This window comes from Hydra viridissima, unplaced genomic scaffold, assembly GCF_058129835.1.
Source record: "Hydra viridissima isolate aposymbiotic clone 2 unplaced genomic scaffold, HvirCarnegie_v1 scaffold_8, whole genome shotgun sequence".
In the NCBI taxonomy this organism is placed as follows: Eukaryota; Metazoa; Cnidaria; class Hydrozoa; order Anthoathecata; family Hydridae; genus Hydra; species Hydra viridissima.
Genome location: NW_028324307.1, coordinates 4,870,552 through 4,893,871, shown reverse-complemented (window position 1 = coordinate 4,893,871; position 23,320 = coordinate 4,870,552). Strand labels below are relative to the sequence as shown.

The window sequence follows — 23,320 nt, the reverse complement described above, 5'->3', positions numbered from 1 at the left end:
ATAAATGTTTGTTAACTTTCAGTTTTGTAATAGTATTTATGCTGCATTTTTGATCAGCTTTTGAGTAAATATTTACATAAAATAGACAATACCTGTTATTGAGGACATAGATTTGTGTTTTTATAGTTAATATATTTTATATTTCATAAAGAAATTCAATTAAATTTTTCATGTTATTGCAATCATTTTTTTTCAGTAGTTAAATTTATTTATCATTGCTCTTTTCAGCTTGATACCCAAGCATCAAACTTTGAAGTCACAAAGTGTATGTGTTCACATTTAACTTCATTTGGTGGGTTGTATGTGAAACCAAAAGTGATTCTTACGCCTACTATGGCTTTGTTGAAAAAAGGTTATGTTCTTCTTGTTGTAGTTGCATGCCTCCATATTATCTGGATTCTGGGGCTTTTTATTTTAAGGCAAATAGATAAAAAAGACATTACTAAGGTCAGATTATTTGTTATTTTATATTTAACAAAATAATATAAATATGGTAAAACTATAGTAAATATGGCAAAAAACTATTGTTTAGAAATGATTTTTCAATCAAGCATTTTAAAACGTTGAATGAAATGAAAAATAAAAACAAAGCCGCATAAAAACTTTAGTATTTTTATAATTGCATATAAATTTTTCCATGGCACATGTTTAAACAATATTTAAGTATTTTAAGTAAACACTATACAATAAAGAATTTAAATTCAGCAAAAGTTACATGAAATGAAATAGGTGTAGGTAATTAAAACCGGGAAGCACAACATCTTAAATTAAATCATATTTAAGGCTCTTTTACATTTATCTGAATATTTTATAATGAATAAAAACAGTATACTTATCTTTTATTAGTGATGGCTCAACTACTTTATGGACTATATACTTTTTGCCATACCAGCATATTTTTTTAAACAGGTTGGTGTTTGCTCTCTAGTTGATAATAGAAATGAGGATTACTATTTATATCAAATAACAGTCAGTACTGGAAATCGATTGCATGCAGGCACAAAATCTAATATATTCTTTAATTTATCAGGTAATTAAAATTTTCTTTTCACATAAAAATGTTGTACAATATTTTTATTATTTTTAAAGCTATTTTTAACACTGCCAAAACATGCCTTGCACCATCATAATGGCTTAATGAATCTATGTAAGTTCTAAGCAATTTAAGTTAATTGGTTTTTCTTTTCAAAAATTATTACAGTGCTAAATTCCATATAAATAGATAATTCAATTTGCTGTTTAAATAATTCTTTAAAACCATTAAAGTACTATTAATCTTGATTAATATACATGCAGCCTCATAATCTTATTTTTAACAACTTAATTTTTTAATTGCCAAAACATAAATTTTAACATTTCCTTTAAAATATTTTAAATTTTCTATAAAGTAGCTGTTGTTAAATGTCATTACAGATTTATTTGATTTTTAATTTACTGTTCTATTAAATTTTTTTCTGATTGTTGAATCGTAATGTAATTTTATGATAATGCATTTGTATTGTGGGTAAATAAAGTTTCATATTAGAAATGTTTAAAATTTAGTTTTCTATTCAGTTTTAAATTCTCTTTTCACACAGGTGATATAGAGGATTCAGGAGTGCGACAATTAAAATGTTTAAATAGAACATGTTTTCAGCGATCAGGCTTAGATACTTTCATGATGACCACAGAAAATTGTCTAGGTGACTTGAATTATATTAAAGTGTGGCATGATAACAAACATGGTGCTTGGTATTTAAGGTATTTAATTACTTTTATATTTCATTTACATATAACTTTTTTATGACCTCATATTCCTGGGTCATAAATTGATAAACATTTATTCAAAACTCATGAAAAAGATATTAGTTTGATTTCCTTGTTGAAAAAGTTCATACGCAAACCAAAAATTTGATTTTACCATATGATTTTTTTTTTAGAAATTTTTTAATTCTAATTTTTCTAAATGGAGAGTACTTTGTAGTTTTTAAGCATTTAACAGTTTATTCTTACAGCATAACACACTAAATTGCAAATAAGTATAAGATTAAAAACTTAAATATCAATTCTATAAGAAAAGCTACTGCATACAAAGAAAAAGAGTGTGAAGTATTTAGTCTGATTAAAGCATAGAATACAATTCTTATGTTTTGTTAGACAAAATACATTCAAGCTGAAGGTTCTCTTTCTATTTACAGTTGTCAAAAAGTTCTTGAGGACACTTGATTTCCTTTTCTACAACTTGTTATGGGTATTTCCAGTCTCAATGGTTCTTTACTCCTAAACTTTTTCACAGATTTTAACACTTTCTTATGAACTTGCTAATTACTGCATACTGCTTCTGAAAATCATCTGTATTATACATTTGGCCAGTAAACCAATGGTCTGACTATGCATTAGAGATGAGTTTAAAAATATCAATTAGTGAGTCTCTTCTCTCTGGTAAAATTATGAATGCCAAAAGAATTAGCATTGCAAAGGAATTCTATCTTGCATTACATAAGTTTGGTATTTTCTAAAACTTCACTTTAGAAAACATTCCAGGTTTAAAAAAAACAACGGAAAACTCAAGTTAAATGAAATAGAAATTTCATGTCATTTTACCATCCTGTTGTTTCAGTGATCGCTTCTTTACCATTCTTGAAATTCATCCTGAGCTGTTTGGTAATGTGTTGTTTCCTCCAAGTTTTTCATCCATTACTATGCAAAGAACTCAGTCAAGGACATGGTGTTGACAATCAATGTGTTATGGTTTTTCCCGGTTTTGAAAAAAAAAAACCCGCTTTTTATCAGCACCAAAAGTGTCAAACCTCCTTGAGAAAGATTTTGGGCTACAAGTGAGCTCATGTACTATTCAAAATCGATTGAAAGAAAGTGTATTCAAATCAAGAGTTCCACGCAAAAAACCACTCCTTTCAAAAATCTGTAAAAACAAAGACTTGCATTTGCTTAAAAATATGTAAATATTGTTAAATATGCAATGTTATGGTATAGAGATCGATGGCTTGGAATGGAACAGGAAAACTGAAGTTTATTGATGGAATTATGGACTCTGAGGTTTCTGTTAACATTCTCAATAAAAATCTTCTGGGTTCAACTAAAAAACTGCAATTAAGAAAACATTTTAACTTCCAACAAGACAATGACCCTAAACATATGTCAAAGAAAGCAAAAGAGTTTTTTTACCTAAAAGCAAATTGAGTTACTTGAACGCCCAGCGCAAAGTCCAGATCTCAATCCAATTGAACATCTCTGGGCTATTCTGGATAAAAAATGTAATACACAATGTCTAAAAAGAAGCTTGGACTGATATCAACTCAGATACAACAAAAAAATTAGTTGAATCAATGCCATGTTAATCTTTAAGCCTTAATCTTTAAAATTTTGTTCGGATATTTATTTAATGCTAAAAAGTTGCATAATTTAAATGTATCTTAATTTTTTATCAATTAAATATTATTATTGATATTTTTTTTTGCATATTGAATTCATAATAACATTTTCTTTCAAAATAATCTTTTTTTTTTATTTTTATAAAGTTATTTTTTTCTGAAATAGTTGACAAAGTTTGTTTTCCATAATAATATGTTTAGTTTGGATAATTATTTCTCTCTCTCTCTCTCATACATACATACATATATATATGTATGTATGTATGTATGTATGTATGTATGTATGTATGTATGTATGTATGTATGTATGTATGTATGTATGTATGTATGTATGTGTGTGTGTGTATGTATGTATGTATGTATGTATGTATGTATGTATACTAGGGTGTTCAGGATGTATATGGGAAAAAAAACTTTTGCACAGCATCTATATTTGAGACACTTGCTAATATAAACATGTATTAAAAATTTTGTACCAATATGATCATGTCTAGAGATAGCTCAACAACCTTAAGCTTCTGATTATAATTATATTTTGGATTTTTTTGAGCAAAACTTGGTTTAATACTATACATTAAGTTTGATGTTCAATCATATTGTGATCATAACATCAGCTACTGTTACTATAATCGAAACACCAGTTTTAAGAGTCCTTAAAAGCAGTCCTATATGTCAATCAATTTTCTCTTTGTCAGTGCTGTTATTTGCTTGCAGCAATATTAGGGTGATCCTGCCGCCCCACAATTTTTTAATTTTCAAGTAAAAAAGCCTGACTTTTTTTTAGTGAGTAGGTTACTTGTAACTAAGAGCTAGGAAAAATTTGAGAGTAATTGGACAATGTTTAGTGGTAGCAGATTTTAATTAAAGTATTTTATTAAGGTGCAAAAATTGAAAATTTTCAATTTTTAGCATACAAATCTCTTGGACAACCTAATATATCTTTTTACTTTATTCAGATTTAAAGTTTAAATCAGAAGCTTTTTGGTATAAAGAGAGTTGAATAAACAAGTTTAAGAATTAGGTGTGCTATTTAGGGAGGGGGCGGTTATTTAAGAATTAGGTGTGCTATTTAGGGTAGGGGCGGTTAGTTATTTTACACAAATGAAAAGAGCACAAACATATTTTCAGTTAGTCTCTTTGTTTTTGGTGAAATGCTGTCTAATAGCGAAATGGTAGACTAATCTGATATATGTTGGAACCCATTCTGAAAATTGATTATGATAAATTGAGATTAAACTATATTTAAATGTTTATTAAGTCAAAAATTTTAACATTAAATTTTAAAAATAAAATAAGGCTCAAATGTTAACAAAAAACTTAACGTTATATTAAAATCTAAATGTGTAACAACATAAAAGAGTAACTCTATTAAATGAAAATTAGAAAAAATAAACAGTCCAATCAGAATTTAATGTACCATCTGATTGGTTCTAAGTGCCTTTTTCTTTGGTTGGGCAACTTATTTTCTTTCTTAGCAATATCTGGAAAATCACTACAAGCTTTACTCTGCGTTCAGCAGAATCATTTACAACAGATAAACTAGAAACCACATTTTTGGAAGCTAAAAAATCTTCATTTTTATGCCATTCTGTAACCAGTTCCCTGAGAAAACTACTATTTATATTTAATATGGTGAAAAATATTGGGGAGTCTTCACCAATAAAATCAGTTAAATCATTCACAGCCTTTTTAGGAACATTTTGAAATATAGGTTTAGCAAACCCTGACCCTTTTCTTTTTGAAGTTATTCTGTTACATAATTTTTTAGTGATAGCATTTTATTTGCAATCTTTTGCCTCTACTTGTCCTCTAAGTTATTAAATAGAGACAGCGGAGCTAACTCCTCAGTGAGATACCACATGTGATTGCTGAAAGCTTTTAGAGCAGCATTAGCAATAGTAAAATCAATAACTTTATACTCTGATAATGAATTAATAAGATTTAAGCTGTTAGTAGGAGCTGCTGAAGATATAGGTACACTGAGCCACCATGGAATATAACAAAATACAACAAACTGAACAATCCTTTGTAGCTTAGGAAGTTGCTGTTGAGCAAAAATTGTTGCTTTAGGTAGCTGGCTGATTTTTTGTTCAACAGTACAAGTTTTATAGAATATAACAGTTATACCATCCACCTTGCATTGTGCAAAGCACCTGGTCTAATAAATCCAGAGAATAACACATCTTTGCCATTGCTTAGATACAACAATGTTGAACAAGTTCTCTATAATCACCTCTGTTAAAATTTTGCCTCATTGCTTCTTGGCAAAGATTGGTAATTGCATCTTTGGTGTTTATCAAAGACTGTGAAATTTGAGGGGTGTCTAAGTCTTCAATAGTTTGGCAATTCAGTTGTCAAAAGTTTTTCTTAAATCTAAAAACCAAACGATGCATTCATTATATTGTTGCTTATAACTCTGAAGTTATTTTAATTTTAAATACTTAATATTAATAATAAAAAATTATAATAGACATATTAGATTACCTTAAAAATAGATTGATATTAGGACCTTTTGAAATCTTGATCTTTAAACTGTTCCATACATGAGTTAGTATAATCTCTCCTATGTGATGTTGACAAGCAAGCCCTAGAAGTTGCCTGTTCAATAAGTTTTGGATTGAAACACAGCCTGCAGTTTTAGACCCAGTACTTGATGCTGTTGTGTCAAAAACCATGCCTGCCACACAATCTGTGCAGTTCCAATCTTCTAGTAACTCATGTTGCTTTAGCAATCACTGGTCCCATCTTCTTGGTGGGTTTATATGAAAGCGCTGGTACACCCAGTAGTTTTACACCTAAACAACCTAATATATATTTTTGAAATTGAAATAAAATATGAAGTGCTAAATATTAGCATATAAATATTCTAATATGTAAATTATTCATTAGTGCCTAAATTTACATGAATTGACAGGCCAAAGTTTTAGTTTAGAGCCACCTGAAAGAAGAACTGAAGAACTTTTCGGAGATTTCCAGGAGCTCTTTATCTTGGTAGCAATTTTCTGCACACACTTACAAGAGTAAAAATATTGATGATTGAATAATACTTTTGGATCCAAAGTAAATTTAACTAAAAGTAATATGTATGTATATATGTATATATATATGTATATATATATATATATATATATATATATATATATATATATATATATATATATATACCTGTATGCTATTGTGTAGCTCAAGTCAGCTCTAGAAGAATCACCAGACGTGGCACAAATTATTGAGTGGAATAAAGAACTGAGTGCATTAGGTGTAATTTTGTTTCTAACAGCTGTTTCCATAACTTTAGGTGATTTCAGAATATTATGTGGTATAAACACAGTTAAGCCAGTTTTCAAGCTTCTTTTGTGAGAACGCTGCTTTGTTTCATAGATACATCCAAGTTCATCATGATCAAGACAACCTTCATCTATCTCCATTAAATTTTTTTAGAACATCTCAAGATGTTTGATTGCCATTTTTCTTTATAGGTTCTTTCTTGTTCAGCAAATTTTCTGTCGTGTAACTTTTCTTCCACAAGACTACGCTTAAGATCAACTGAGTCTATGGATGTTGTCCTATCAATCATCATGCTGATCAGAAACTGTTTATCCTCTGCATCAACCAATTTATCTAGCACATCTCGTGGCCAGAACCTCATTATTTTTGTTAGCTTGTTGACAGTGTTTCTATGGGCATGGTCAATTTTTAACAGACTCTTTAACTTCTCAAATAATTTTATGATTTCTTCTGCCATTTTTTTAGACTTTATTGTTTGTATTCTTGCCCAATTATAAAATGGTAGAATTGATTTAACTGTTTTATTTGCTGCATCTCTCTTAGATTTTGACAATTTTGTATAAAACTCTTCAACTGCTTTTCTTATTAAAATAAATATCTCACAAGATTTTCTGTAATAAACATTGAGCACAAGAAGGGAAAAATAAGGTCCATTGAATAATATAATACTCCAATTTACATTCTAGTAGTTTCATACTGATAATTATAAGTTTTTCCTCCTGATTATCAACAAGTTTTGAAAAACTGTAAGAATCATGAAAACTCAATTGAAATCTGCTACAACTAAACATTGTCCATTTTTCTTAAAATTTCAAATTTTTACTGTTTATCATGAACCTCACCCACAAAAAAAATTAAGGCTTAATCAGGGCACATAAGGGAGGCAGGATCACCCTAAGCAACATTCAACAACTTGAATACAACACTACTGCAAGAGCAGTTTGCTTAGCAATCTTTAAAAAGCTTAATTTTTTTGCAGCAGACACAAATTTTTGTAAAAAGCAATCCACATGATTGGTGCTGTAAACCATGAATTCACATTTAATGTGACAAAGAAGAGGCAAATGCGTTTGATAGCCTGCAGTTCCTGAACACTCATATCATCAAGCCAAACACTCATATCATCAAGTCAAACACTCATATCATCAAGCCAAACACTCATATCATCAAGTCAAACACTCATATCATCAAGTCAAACACTCATATCATCAAGCCAAACACTCATATCATCAAGCCAAACACTCATATCATCAAGTCAAACACTCATATCATCAAGCCAAACACTCATCATCATCAATCCAAATGTTTATTGTTTGAAAATGTTCCTGAAACACAACATTTTCATACAACAAGGAATATTCTTTCATTATTAAATTCAGCTGTAGTCTTGCAAATTGATAAGTAATTCATTAGGTTTAGTAGTCACCAGTTTTCTTAAAATCTTCCAAAAATTGGTATCTGTGGACCAGATGAAACAAAAAATAAGCAATATAGTACACAATATCAATTTATCAATATCAACACCTACCACCCTCAAAGCTAGGGAAACGGATTGCTTCAATATATAGTCATTGTATTTTTTATTTTATTTGTAGTTTGTCTAATGCTGAATCCACTCACACAATATTTTTAAAGCACTCAATATATATTGCTACATACTTTTTGAGTTTTCTTTACTTTACTTTACAAACATTCCAGTTAAAATTGTAATTGATTTATCCTATTTGTTTTATCCTATTTGTTTTTCATTTGCTTATGTAGTTGTGAGATTGTTGAAGTTCTTTGTCAAGTGTAAAAAATGATACCAAAAGTCAACTGTTTAAAATTTTTTAGTTCAAGAATCTGAATCGCCTGCCCAATCAGCCATATTTTAGCACTAGATTGCATTGTTGAATCAGCATTTTGGAAGAGTATGTCATCTATAAAAAAAAATTAATATATTATTTTCTGCGAAATCATATTGTAATAACAGCAACACTTCAATTTGGTCTACAGTGAATCCTAATCTACCTCTAATTTCTTGGCTTTTCCAGTAAACCTAACATTAGCCAATTGGCTTTTCCAGTAAATCTAACATTAGCCAATTGTAGATATCATAGATGTTGCTGAGCAAATTAAAAATAATTCAAAACTAATTCGGACTGTAGTGAATCTCTATCTACCTCTAATAACTGACTGTTGCTAGAGAAGTAGAAGACCTTATTCTTGTGAAAAATATTGCAAGTATGGTAGAGCAATATTGAAATTTTATTGAAAATTTCTTTATGCATTCTGCATTTTCTTCAGGAAGAAGCGGAATGAAAATCAATAAAGAATTTTCCTGGAGACTATAACTAAACTAAATTTCCCAGGTTTTCCTTGGAATTAGGCAGAAATGAGTGTCAAACTTACGTGCAGTTCTTGTAAATGCATTTAAATGGCATTAAATATATCTTGAGAAAATTCTATTGAACTTGATTATCACCTCACATTTACTTTTTGAAGACGGAAAAACAGGAAACTTATTTGAACCATAGAACCATTTCTCTTATTGGCAAAACTGATTTAGTACATGCAAAAAAAGAAACTATTAAGTATTTTACAAGAATTTAACAGCACTGTTAGTATTCAGTCAGTTCTTCAGGAAGTTCTTCTTGATAATTCTGCTACCCTTAGTAGTAAACTTAAAGTTTCCTACTAAACCACTTATTAGGCCAGCACAGGTAGCAATATTAAATCATATATTAGTAAAGGTAGCAATGTTAAATCATATATTAGTAAGTGGTTTAATAGTAGAATTTTTTTGATGTAGCACCACCTGATTGGATGTGTGCTACATTAAAACGAATTTCCATTAAGAGTTGTTGTTATATTATTTTAGCATTTTTACTACAAATACAAGTAATATACAAAATCTAGATATAAGCACATAAAACTATAAGAAAAATGTACAAGCAAACATATTAAAACTGAGATAAATAGTCCTTATTTCTCAAATCAGTACATAAAGTACAGTTAAAGCAAATATATAAATAAAATGAAAACTTTTCAGTGTACTAAAGAGTTATATCAAGTTTAGTAGAAAATGTGACAAAAGCAGAAAAGTAAAATTAATTGAGCTGTCACTAAATTTTGGAATTAGACCATGAGAACTTTTGGAGTGTTTTTTTACCAATCAACATCATTTAAAAGCCGAGCCACTTTAAGGTTTTCAAGCAAAAAAAATTTGAATTGTTTTTATATGCATATATACACACTTCAAAAACTCACATTTTTTGATTATAGGAATATTGAAGTTATTGATCTTCAAACTGGAAAGCATTTTCATTTCATTGCAAATCGTTGGTTAGCAATTGATCGTGATGATTGCTTATTACAATGTGTCATACCAGTTTCTGGGTCTTTAGATGTATCAGAGTTTGACCAAATATTTACAACAAAAGTCCGCAATCATTTTTTTGAAAATCATTTATGGTTCTCAATTTTTGTTAGATCTCCTGCCAGCCACTTTACTCGATGTCAAAGGTTATCTGTTGCTTTTTCTTTGCTGCTAGCAGGAATGACAGCTGCTGCAATGTTTTTTAAACAAGTTACACTAGGAAATCTTGCTACTGAAAACAAATTTGCAGGATTTTATTTCACATGGCAGCAGGTAAAGAAATTAGTGAAATTAAAAAGGTTTTGTACAAAAAGTTTAAAACTAAAGTTTTTCATTCTTATAGTTTATTTAAAAACTTTTGGCAATGTAATTGTAACTCCTTTCATACTGCCTAATTAGGTTTATGTCGGATTTATCAGTGTCTGCATCACATTTCCAGTAAATATCATTCTTGTTGGAATATTTCGGCTATGTAAACCTATTTCCAAACTTAAAACCACTCATGGTACTAAATTGTCTGTGTTCAGTGATAGTAATTCAAGAAGATCTGTTTTTCTGTATAATGATAAAGGTTTGATGTTATAAAAGTATTTAAAGTATTTTATAGAAACTTTAAAGCCTCATAAAGTAATATATATGTGATATATATAATTTTAAAAATCATCCTACAAATTAATCACCACAAAAATGCAACTTAAAATTTTTGTAGTTCCAATTAATACAATTTTTATACAATTTGAAAAATGAAATAACTGGAAATTTTTGTAGTTTCAATTAATACAATTTTTATACAATTTGAAAAATGAAATAATAGGAAATTTTTTTGAATTCAAATAATTTACTCCTCACTCTGTTTTAAGTGTGCTTCCAACTTTTTAAAGTGTGCTTCCAACTTTTCTAATATTTCAATTAGTTGCAATTGTAATCACAGCACAGTAAAGTTTTTTTAAATTTCTGAAGCTCAAAATTCTAATGCCACTAAATTATGTATGAGAAATGATAAAGTTTTTTTTTCATATCATGATAAAGATTTCACAAAGTTAAACTTCATATTTAACACAAAACCAAAAAGTTTGGATGCAACACTAAAATCTCATGCTAAATATATTTTTAAATGGCTTTTGAAAAATATGTTTGAACTGCAATTGCAGCATAATTTTTTTTTAAAAACATTTTAATACCTTTTTTTTCAATTTTTGTTCTCAAAGTTTAAACAGAAGTTTAATAACAACTTTTTTACTTTTGATGCTTGATAGATTTTGTTAATTTGTTTTTTAATTTTAATTTTTTGATGGATAATTATAGAAATAAAATCCATTTATTTATAAACAAATCTTTATGCAATGTCAATGTAACTTTTTTTCATATATATACTGAAGGTATAAAAATTCTTTCAATCATGCAAAGTTCTTAGATATTTTTTTTTAGTTTTTGAAAACAATTTGTTTAGTTTAGTTTAAATGTTTTAGTTTAAATGTTTTTATTTACTCTTAGATTCACAAGTAAATATCTACTTGAGGGAAGATGTGAAAAGCAAAAGTTCATATTTTATGTGGCGAAAAATAAAACATTTAAACCTTCCACATTGGTTTTTGTATATTGCATGGTTTGCTTGTGTTGTTATAATTTTATCTTCAAGTGCTATTATTTTGCTTTATGGAATGTCATTTGGGAACAAACAGTCATTAGATTGGTTGGCTGGAGTTTCACTCTCATTGGTGAGTGATTGATTATCTCTCTTATGTGATGCAATAATCTATAGTGACACACTGTTATGCTTTCATTGTTAGTATTAAATGAAAGTTTGATAAAAAATAAAATAATTTAAAAACAGTCATTATTTCTCAAATGGCAACCCTTATGGAAAATTTACATGGAAAAAGTCAGGAAAAAAACCCATGGTATTTGCATTGGTATTTTTTGGAACATTGTATTTCTCTTTATGGTGTCTAAACATCAATTGAAATACCATGGGGGTTTTTTTTTCATTGTTTTCCATGGTGGCCAAATGCCATTCAAAAAAACATGCACTATTTTCACTGTTTTTTCATAGAACGTTTATTGAATTCCTGTTACTTTAGTTGGCATCTAAACACCATGTAATTCCATATTGCATGAGTTTTATGGCACAATAAAAAAAAAATGTCAATGATTTAAGCATAATACTTAATGCATGCATATATATGCATACTGCAAATAAATGCAACAATAAAAGTCATTAAAAAAAAAAAAAAAGCTACAACTTATGTAAGTATTAGAATATAAGTAATATACATGTTAATATACTTTTTATATAAACATGTTCAATGAAAAATCAAAAACAATAATTTAAAACTAAAATATTGCAATTGACAAACGATAATTTTTTTCCAAAAATATAGCAATTTACATGTTAATATTTCAAATTAAAAGCTTCAAAAAATCCAAATGAATCACTAACACAATAAAGTACATATTTATCAATGGGCGCTCAATTTATTGTCAGCAGCTAATTAAACATAAAATAATATTCAAAATATTATTGAAAAAATAAAAAACTCTATACACAGTCACTGGTACGAAAACTGTATAAAAACTGCATTTGCATATTTCACTAAACAGCCAAAAACAGCATACCATAAATAACATTCATTGTTAGTAAAACTCAATTAAACATATTCGTTTTGTGAAGGTTATGGCATTTTGCTTTAAGTATATTATTTTTATAATTAGCGCATAGTTTGTTGAAAATATATGCAATCATTATGTTATTGTGATTATAGTACTTTTGATAGACTTGTCAAATGAATGCCTGCCAAAATTTCTATGTACATTAAGGGGCAGAAACAAACTTTAAATATCTTTAAAAAAAAAATTTTGTATTCTTTTTTTTTGCTCAACCAGTTAAAAAATTTTGCTTAGACTAACAACAATTTTTTGTGCTAAATTTATCCAATAAGAAAATAGTATTAGTTCAGTTTTTTTGTAAAAGTTTGTTACTACACTTTCAACTCAAACTGTCAATTAACTAAGTAGTCTTTAGGCAATTAATATGTAACAGATAACAACATAGTAAACAACAAAGTAATGTTTCTTGACTCAATACAAGTTTTTAAGCTTTTTCTCCTGTAATGTAAGGGGTAGAGTTCCTTTCTGCCATGGTTAATTTTGTTATTTAGGCCGTAAGTTTGCAAGAATCACTTAAAAGGTTTCTTGAATGAATATGCTGTAAAAAATACTTCTTTAGGGTTGTCTAAATTGAATACAAGTCTAAATTTTGCACCCTAAGCATATATGTTAAGCAACACATTTTCATTTTTAAACTGATGACTTATGTAATCCTGTTCCTTTTCTGGTAGCTTTTCTATTAGATTGAGGTCAGGTGCAAAGTTTACATTACAGAGATCCAATATTCCTGAAATTGATAAATTATATTTATATATTGACATCTACATTAATCACTTTTGGATATTTTTCAATTAATCATTTTTAGACTTTATAAGCAATGTGTTAAAATAGTTGAATGTATAGGAAGACTTCTTTTTGACTTGATGCCTCAAACATTTAGCTACAATGCTTTTTTTTTTTTTAAACTAATTGTAATTTTAACTTTAGATTCAAGATATACTTCTTCTACAGCCAATAAAAATATTTTTAACTGCATTAATTTCTGCGTTGTTTGTCAAAATATTTGGTAGTAAAAAGGAATACTTTGATGAGATGCAAGGTGCAATTTTTATTTGGTTTAAATTTTGTTCAATTGATGAATAAAATTTGTAAAATGTCTTTCTATTTGTGCTTCATTATTTTTTAAAGACTTTATTTTCACATATTCTCATTTTTATATATTTTTATTTTTCATATATTCTATTTTTCATATTCTCTGCTTTCTTTTCAGTTTTTTTTTACCACCAAAAAAATTTTAATTTTTTTCTTAAGGGGAAGTTTTAGAATATGATGAAGATTGGTTGTACCAGACTAACCAAGAAGCAACTATATATGATAGTGATGATTTCAATATAAGTCCTCCAGATGTAATTGCACTGAATTCAATGAGAGATTTTCGTTTAAAGCAGCTTAAAGCAAAGTCAATCAGCCGTGAGTTGTTCCTATACACTATTTTTGCTGTTTTGGTATCTACTCTTGCATATCTTTCACAAGAAAATTTAATGTATTTACAAACTCGAAATGTGGAGGAGCTTTTCAATCTCAAATCAAAAACAAGAATTGTGAAAAAATTGAAGGATTTTAATCAGGCAGGATTTTTTTATTGTTTCTACATTTAGTTGCAAAGTTTATCTATGTAAAATTGATTTATAAGATTTTCTTACTAGACTTGTTATGAAAAGTTTCTTTTCTAAGTAGTTTTTACAAAGTTGCAAGTGGGAAAGATATTTTAAGAATACTAAAACAGAGCAGAAATTACACAGATTTTTAAGAACTTTTGTGATTTAAAAAATATTCTTCTTTTATAAGCTTCAATCATATGATGACATCTGGATTTGGTTAGCCAAAGATTTTCTAAACCAGGTTTTCCCTGAACCTTGGAATACTTTAAGCATTAATCCAGATAGTGTCTTCTTGAGTGATCGCACTTCAAAGATTGTTAATGGCATAAGAATAAGGCAAATTCGTGTAAAATCTAGTAAGATGACCTATTAAGCTTATTTCTATTAAACATTTAATTCCACCTAAAGATTGATCAATTTGATGTTCTTTTTACTTTTTACTGTTTGTGGAATACTATTTTGTTATACTTGCATTTTCAGGAAGTTCAAAAGATTTTTTTTCTGCTTTTCCCTTATTTAATCTCTGTTTAATTCAGTTTGTTAAAATCTTCTCTGTGAATATTATGTTTTTTAGATTCTTGTTTTAAAGCTAAGTTAGTGGCTAGAATTGTAACTGAAGACTGTATAACTGCTTATGATCCACTATGGGTTGAAACACAAGACTATGATTTTAATTGGACTAGACCTAAAGTCTATGATGTACAAATTAATCCATCCTCTATGCCTTGGAGATATCAAACACCTAAAGATTTAGACGTATACCCATTACAAGCACAGTTAAAAACTTACTACAGTGGCGGGTATGTGATTGAAATTTTCCCAAAATGGAATAACAAAAAAATCATTGAACAAGCCAAACAAAGTAGATGGATAGATCGTCAGACTCGCTCTATAATCATCGAGTTTGCTTTATTTAATGCAGCAACAAACAACTTCAATATGGTTATATTTATGTTAGAGTTTCCTCCATCTGGTGGAATAGTGCCAAGCTATTCTGTTTCAACATTTAAACTTTACCCATCAATGTCTGTAAATAATATTGCAATACTTGGTATGCAAGTGTTATTTATTTTAATCATGCTTGCTTTTGCTGTTCACGAATGTAGGATGTTGTACAGAACAGGTTGGAGCTATTTTAAAGAGTTTTGGAATTTGGTGGAACTGACACTGGTTTTACTTTCTTTTCTTGCAGTTTTCTTCTACTGCTATAGAGGTAAAATATAAAAATTTATAGATACTGAAAATCCCTCAATTATGAGCAGTTCAAGTTCATTATTTAACAGCTATTCAAATAAGTATAATTTTTTTATAAAATAAGTTTTACAGATTATCAGATCACTAAAGAGTTGCAGAATATCAGCATACTTCTGCACACAAAATATTTTCTTTCATAGGTGAAATTGCAAAGAAATTACTTCAAAGATTACCATACAAGCAACCGGAAATCTTCATTAATTTTCAGTTTGCATCATACTGGGATCTTACATACACGTACATCATCTCCTTGATTGTATTCTTTGTAAACTTAAAGTTCATCAAAATGTTAAGATTTAATCGTCGAGTTTCTTACCTTGCCTCAACACTCAAAGCTGCTTGGTTTGAATTGTCGATGCTTAGTTTTGTTTTTATCATTATAGTGTGTGCAGTTGTCTTTCCATGTACAATAATATTTGGTATGTTAAAATTTAAAATGCATATGATGACTGTCTTTAAATTTCAATTTTAATGCTTCAGCAATTCCCAAGAAAACCTATAGGAGGTATCATTATATTGCGTGATTAAAAGTATTCCATTTTTAAGATTTCAATGAAAAACAATAGTAAAACATGAGTTTAATCATAGATTTGTGTTCATTTAGTACCAATTTTTATAAGTAAGTGATATAATGAAACAAATACCATCTAATATTACTATCAATTTGCAATTTAATTGCTGTTTTTTATTTTTCAAAACTTGTCTTAAATAAAAAATGTTTTGTTGCGTGATTACTAAATTTAAAGTTTCAATCCTCCTTTCTTCCCACCAAAATTGAATCATCAAATATTTTTTTTTTTTAATTTATTTACAAATCTGATTGAAAGAGCACACAAACTTGTTAAAAAGAATTTAGATTTTCATATGTTCCAAGAGAAGTTTGTGGCAACTGTTGAAAAAGTTTAGCCATGGTGACCTTTCATTATCTGCATTGTTCAATTTTGCTTCTATCCAGATAAACCCACAAACTCGAAATTTTATGAACTGTGAGTGTTTGGTTTGCAAGAATCAAAAACTAAAGCTGAATGAAAAGTATCCATTTAACAAAAAAAAAAAAAAAGAATTAAAGTATACTTGCTTCTCATCAATATCAAGAGCACCATTCCCCCAACAAATGGAAAAAAGATGTACAAAATATCTTACAATCATTGGGCAAGGTCTGACTCTTTTCTGTACAATTGGGAGAAGACATCAAAATTTGCGAGCATGTAAACGGAATGGTTGAGCCATACTTTTTTGTCAGAAGTTTACTACTTAAGGAAAGAAAATCTCTAAATTTTCCGCATTGCCTAAAGTCAGCATTCCACAACAACAGAGAATATTGACGTTGTTTACTGCAAGAATTTGCAATAATTAACCAATTTTTTGTTGCTTATAAGAGAATACTCTGCTAATCACCTCATCAAGCTTGGTTCAAGGTTGTGGAAGATCATTTTTGAGAATAAGCCTTGGTGTTACTGACACATCCCAGGAAGTTAATAAGTCATTCAGTCCTAAACAGAAAACCTCAAATCTACTAATAAATTAGACAACAAAAGATATGGTAGTCAAGCACTAATTGATTATTGAAATTATAGAATCATGCAATTGATGTGAAATTGACTCTTTCCATTAAAAGAGTATCATTGACTTTTGGAAGTCTTAAGAAGAATCATAACAAGTTTGTTACAGCTGCATCAAAAATAAGCAAGGCTAAGGAAATGTGGTTGAAAAGATGTAGTTGAAGCTTCTTTGGTTAATACTTAAAGCTCTGATCATTTTTTAGATTTTGTGGGATGAAGCATCAAGAAGATGAAGCTTCATCTTTGGGTTACACACCTGTTTTAGAACCTGCTGCAGTGTTGTCCAGAAGTAAGAGAATGACCTGCAAACCTGAACATTCAGATACAAACCTTTCAAGACCATCAATTTGCTGGGGATGAATGCAGTTAGCTGTTGCAGAATATTAACATTCTTCAAAGTAATGGATAAAATGTCCTGTACCTTTATGTTCAAGGCTCCATTGGAACTTTCAAGCTCTTCGGAAGCGTTTTTAATTCATATTTTAGACAAACTTTAGAAGACAGTTTCCTCAAAAAAATTTAACACTTAATGCAATCTTATCTCCTCTTGCCTATCACTGTCACTCATTTAAAAGCACTTGCCATTTTTTTCCATATTTCAGAATTCATTAAACACCTAAGCACTTTACCTTTATTATTCAGTAAACAGGATGAGTATGGTTGAAAGCTTTTGCAATAGATTGTTTACTGCAATAGCAAACACTTTAAAAGTTGTTAAAAATTTTTTTTCAAATGTATTTTAAATATATTTAATTAGAAATTTTTAGCTAGAAAAAATTAATAATTTTTTAAAAAATTTTTTTTCTAGCTAAAAATTTCTAATTAATAAATTAATTAGAAATTTTTAGCTAGAAAAAATTAATAATTTTACTTAAGGGGAATAAACACATACCATAGAGTATGCAAAATTTTAAAATTTTGCATACTCTATGGTATGTGTTTATTCATACCTCCAAAAGGTTTTCTTGGGAGCCGCTGTAAATATAAAACCTGATTTTCAGGTTTCAGGTTTCTTAACTTTATTAAACACACAAAAAATGTTAAGATTAAGTTTGTTAAAATTCTTTCATATTCAGATAAATTTTTTGTCTCAAGTTCAAAAAAATAATTTGTCGAAATAAAGCTACTGGAATCTACTGTCTTCTAATCATTTTTGTATAAAAATGTAGAGTTTAAATGAAAAGTCAACAATTTTATTTATTTTGGATAAAATTATATTCAAAAGTTATTAACTTACATAAATACATACAAGTAATATTGGAAAATCATTTTGTTTCAGCTAATCAGATTGTTTATACTCTATAACTTAAACGTATTTAATGCTAATTTTTATTTCATGTTGTACTATTTGTTTGTAAGTTATTGTCTTATTTTTTAGGCTTCGAATTTTTTGGTAGCAAAAAATGTTTGATCATTTTTAAAGTATAAAAGTTAACTTTGGGTTATCTACTTTGTTGCATAAATTAATGCAACAGTCTTTTAAATCATGTTATTGAAACGCAATTCTCCTGTAATTTTGGAAAAATCAGTTAATGGATTTTTAATAGTTATTTGCATCATATAGCAATTTTATGAGAGTAGTGATTTTTTGAGGTCTAAGATTTTTTTAGCATGGAGATATGTTTAGTCTTTGGGTAATGTGTTTGTTTTGTATGATTATGTTAGGGCGTTTGGGTGTTAATGATTGGGTTGTTGGGTTGTGCTCAGTGCTGCATATGTGTGTATGGTTTATCTATGGTCTAGTAGACTCCTAGACTTCTCAAACTATAGACCTATGTAAAGCCTAACATTATTGTAAAGTAAACATTAAAAAATTTTACAATTTATCAAAGGATTGTAATAGTTCTTATTGAAAACAAAGTACCCATAGTATATGACCAAGTATTAAAAAAAAACAACTGGAGTTTTAAATGCGTACTAATGTAAGCAATTAAAAAGACAGCTTTTTAAAAGTGCTGAAATAAAAATCATTTAACTCAAAATGACATAAAATCAAAATTAGAGTTTTGAAATTTTTGTAAATCTTAGTACAATTAACAATAATATTTTCTCATTTGTAATATAAATGGTAATATTACTTACTAATGGTCTTTCTTGTCTTACTTAATAAATACTCTCAAATATATACCTCAATTAGATTTTTTTTAATATTTAAAAATGCTGAAAATAGCATTCAATCAAGACACTCAAAATTATTCTCTTACTTTGGATTCGCGGCTCATGAGTGGCTACCTGTATAAGAACTATTTTCATTTTAAAAATCATCTCTTTCTTTTTTAAAAAATATCTGTTTACTGTTTTTTCTTTACTTATCTCTTGAAAATTCTCCTATCAATTCTTCCGTGAAAATTTTCTTAAAGAAAGTTATCTCCATCATCAACTAATAAAAAGCGTTGCGCGTTATTGTTGTTAATGACAACGGTGGCGGAATCCGCTGAGAAAACTTAATTTAATCATATTGTTAAAGAAATTTTTCCTGATAAAAATATTTTAAATTTAAAAACTTAAAGTTTTAAGATTTTCTCAACTTTTTTCTATGTGTCCCTAGATGTTTTTTAAATCAGATGTTTTTTTCTAGCATTTATTTAGTATTTTTGTTTTGACTTCTTAATGATTGTTCTCTAAAACAGGTTTTGTCCAGTTGTCTTTTGATTAGCATTTATCTCTGGTCTTGACTTGTTTGTAAAAATCATAAAATAGTTACAGAATATTTGCGTACCTTGCTAATTGAACTATTATGATTTTATCAATGTAGTTCAATTGAATTTCTGGTTGTTATTGCAAAAAGAATTGTAAACTTTAATGGTGTGACTGATTTTTTTTTCATGTAGTTAGTTGTATATGTGCGTCCACCTGGTGTTTCAGGTGTCTTGTAACTTATCTTTGATTCAATACGTTAGATGTTTGAGTCAACTAAAACTTAAAAATTATGTTTATAATTTCTTTTTTTTTTTTTCCTTTGTCACAATATGTTTATTTACAGGGTTTTATTTTTAAAAAAATTAGGCACTGTTTAAAGTTTATTTAAAGTATCTTAAAACAAGAATTAAAGAAGATATTAACCTACTTTTTTTTCAAAAAAAATGTTTCTTAAAGAAATATTGCAGGATGTAATACTAAAACATACAGTTATATTTTAATATTGAACATAGCAGTTAAACATAAATCAAAATTGATACAACAACAATTAACATCAAATTTAGTATTTAAAACATGTGCTTTTTTACAAGCTAATCATCTTTTTTGCATCCATTTTTAAGATATTGCAACTTTTGGCTGCATCTCTTCTCCAAATCTAGTTCTTGTTTTAGATTACTTATGGACCTTATAGAAACCTTAATTATTTCCTTGTACATCCAAACCCAAATAGATTTGATTAGATTAAATCTTGTTATTGAGCTGGCTAGGGTATTAAACTTATTTCATTTTCCTCCGTCAAACTATTGTCTGTGCCAGTTTGGCAGACAGGAACCATATCTTGTTCAAAATACTAATATTCATTTCGATCAATCAACATGTCTGTTGATGGAACCATGCAGTTCCCTATTGTCTCTATATAGATATGTTGGTTGATTCTATCTATATAGAAATCCCTCATGCCAATCCCATAAAAATTTAAAAAGAGCCAAATACCAACATTCAAACTGCCATCTTTCAACCTCATTACAAAAAAATTATTGCTGTAATTTTCAGATTCTCCTACTTATTATGTAAAATTTACTTTCTTCACTAAAAATTGCTAAATAGTTAAAAGTTGTTTTGAGAAAAAAATAAAATGGAAACCTTATTCTAACTGTGCCCCAGTTTTTTTACAATATTTTCATGTAAGTTTCTTTACAAATATTATTGAACTTGTTAGTGACATATATATATATATATATATATATATATATATATATATATATATATATATATATATATATATATATATATATATATATATATATATATGTATGTATGTATGTATGTATGTATGTATGTATGTATGTATGTATGTATGTATGTATGTATGTATGTATGTATGTATATCACTAACAAGTTTGATTCTTTTAATTTAGCTAATTTGGACGGCTATGCAAATTTTTTTTCAAGCATAGCTTCTGTTCTTTCAATGATGTTGGGAAAATACGACTTTAAGAAGTTTGTTGAGGCGGATATGATTCTGGGTCCAATATTTTTCGTTGGATTTAATGTTTTGGCGAATTGGATCGTTTTGAACATGTTCATAACAATTTTAAACGACTCCTTCACTGCCATTCGCTCTGAAGACCTTAAAGAAAACGAATATGAAATCATTGACTTCTTGTTTTCCCAAATAAAAGGTAGACTATTAAATATCAATCAAAAAGATAAAGTTCGATTTAACCAAGATGTTTTCTGTATGGAGTTTTGATTGTTTTTTTGGATATAGCTTTTATTTAATTCGACTTTCTAAATTTAGAAAAATTTGATTGGTTGTTTTTTTTTTTTTAGCTTTTTTTGGACTAAAAGATCAGTTTTTAATCCAAAGGAACATAGTTCTGAATTCAATTCGTTCTGACCCTGTTTTAAACCGTAATACTTCTGTAAATGATAATGATGAGAATAAGAAATTGAGTTCTAATCACAGCTTCCTTTATTCAGATTGCAACAAAAGATTAGGTATGTTCGCCTTTTGTAAAATACTCATGAATTATAAAAAGTATATCCTGTAAATTTATAATAATAATTCTTTTTTTTTTTTTGTGGAAATTTATATTTACATTTTTGTGATATATCAGATATTTTTATATGCAATATAATGCTGTGTAATTTTTTTAAATATATTACATATATATTATAGTATTATTTATATATATACTACACATGATATATTGCTAAACGGAATATATTACTCTATGTAATCTATGTAGTATTTTTTGAATATAGAATTGTTATGACATTTTTCAAACACTAAGTTTTTTTTGTTTTTTTTTAGAGTTTAATTCGTTGTCGCTTGAACGGATCTTTTTGAAATTTGACAAGTTTTTAAAAGACGATTTTGAAGACGAAAAGAATGTGCTAAATAAATTTGTAAACTGCTTGCACTTTATTTATCTTAAGGACGAAAAAGCAGAATCACATTGCTTAAATATTGATCTTATATCACTTTAAACGTGTTTCATTTTGTTATAACATTTTTTTATATATATCCTCAATCTTTTTCACGTAATCTTTTAGGTCGAAAACATCATTTGTATTGTCAATTAACTACAAGTTTAAGGGATCTTTCGGTTGCCTAATGTTATTAACTTAATGATTTGTACATATGATTTTTTTTTAAATAAGCACATCTGATTTATTTCTCTCTTGCGTCAGAAATATAAAAGAATTGTGAGCGATGTTTTCGTTTTCATTTTAATCAATAAGAAAATTTTAATGCATTCAGAAAACCCCCCATTTTTGAGGTACTTTCCAAAAAAGGGGAATTTACGAAATCAGTGGTTGGAAACTTCTCAGTAATTATGTAAACGGAGGATGATTCTGCAAAAAGTTTTTCCATTTGGGTTGCTTTTAAACCATTTTGATAGGTAACTCATACTTCAAAGTGAAGTATGAGTTACCTATCAAAATGGTTTAAAAGTGCGTCAGCTATTGATTTAACTTTCTCTGTATAAAAATCCGATGTCACTTGATTCGATGTGACATGATTTATTCAATTAGTAGCAATTGCCTGTTTGTAGATTTTACAATTAATTTGAAAGTAAATTTTAGAAAGGCGTAGAGGAGATTAACTATTTTTTCCAATTTTGTTTTCTGCAATGAAATTTTTATTTTAATTTTTTTGAAGGAGGTTTTAAGGGTATAATTTTCATTTTTAAAAATATAGGGGACAGTAAACTAATAGAACTTTGGAGTAAATCAATCCTTATATAAGTCCATTGATTCAAAGAGTACAACCAGATAAAAATGATAAAATTTCTCCCTGAGGATTTCAAATAAAGATCAAACTATTTTAATAAGAAAAAAAAAAAGTCCTTTAAATAAGATTTTACGTTTCGCTTTAATTAATTTAGATATCTGTGGAATGGTTATTCATTAAAGAAAGCAAAATAAGGACCTCCTGCAAAACACTTAAAAAATGCACCAAAAAACACTTTCTTCACTATTCTTCTGCATTCTGAAATTGTTAACTCCTTCTTACCTTAAAGACAGTTAAAAGCACTTTATGACATTTTGTAGTGCTGAAAAAAACCTGTTCCA

The 23,320-nt window shown here is 28.1% G+C and overlaps 1 protein-coding gene and 1 long non-coding RNA gene across 12 annotated transcripts in view; one reads left to right on the top strand and one right to left on the bottom strand.

The window, feature by feature from the left end:
- The window catches only part of LOC145186331 (polycystin family receptor for egg jelly-like), a 51,061-nt gene extending 28,603 nt beyond the window's left edge, over nucleotides 1-22,458 (top strand). For 8 of the 11 annotated variants that reach the window (XM_090095069.1, XM_090095067.1, XM_090095066.1 and 5 more), the window contains 14 exons: nucleotides 229-447; nucleotides 910-1,030; nucleotides 1,578-1,740; nucleotides 9,921-10,287; nucleotides 10,414-10,585; nucleotides 11,509-11,732; nucleotides 13,609-13,720; nucleotides 13,933-14,249; nucleotides 14,470-14,638; nucleotides 14,857-15,495; nucleotides 15,677-15,955; nucleotides 21,157-21,420; nucleotides 21,572-21,739; nucleotides 22,056-22,458. In XM_090095069.1, coding sequence (XP_089951195.1) covers nucleotides 229-447; nucleotides 910-1,030; nucleotides 1,578-1,740; nucleotides 9,921-10,287; nucleotides 10,414-10,585; nucleotides 11,509-11,732; nucleotides 13,609-13,720; nucleotides 13,933-14,249; nucleotides 14,470-14,638; nucleotides 14,857-15,495; nucleotides 15,677-15,955; nucleotides 21,157-21,420; nucleotides 21,572-21,739; nucleotides 22,056-22,231 — 3,390 coding nt within the window. In that variant the 3' untranslated portion in view covers nucleotides 22,232-22,458. Of the gene's footprint in view, nucleotides 1-228; nucleotides 448-909; nucleotides 1,031-1,577; nucleotides 1,741-2,177; nucleotides 2,895-9,920; nucleotides 10,288-10,413; nucleotides 10,586-11,508; nucleotides 11,733-13,608; nucleotides 13,721-13,932; nucleotides 14,250-14,469; nucleotides 14,639-14,856; nucleotides 15,496-15,676; nucleotides 15,956-21,156; nucleotides 21,421-21,571; nucleotides 21,740-22,055 lie in introns of those variants that run through there. The other 3 variants (XR_016454756.1, XM_090095071.1, XR_016454757.1) reach the window with 3 other exon arrangements.
- On the bottom strand, nucleotides 6,130-10,255 carry LOC149884694 (uncharacterized). The gene is made up of 3 exons (XR_016454775.1): nucleotides 9,906-10,255; nucleotides 6,537-8,575; nucleotides 6,130-6,166 (listed from the first exon to the last, which is right to left on the bottom strand). It is a non-coding gene; the product is annotated as an uncharacterized LOC149884694 (long non-coding RNA).
- Nucleotides 22,459-23,320: the final 862 nt, after the last annotated feature.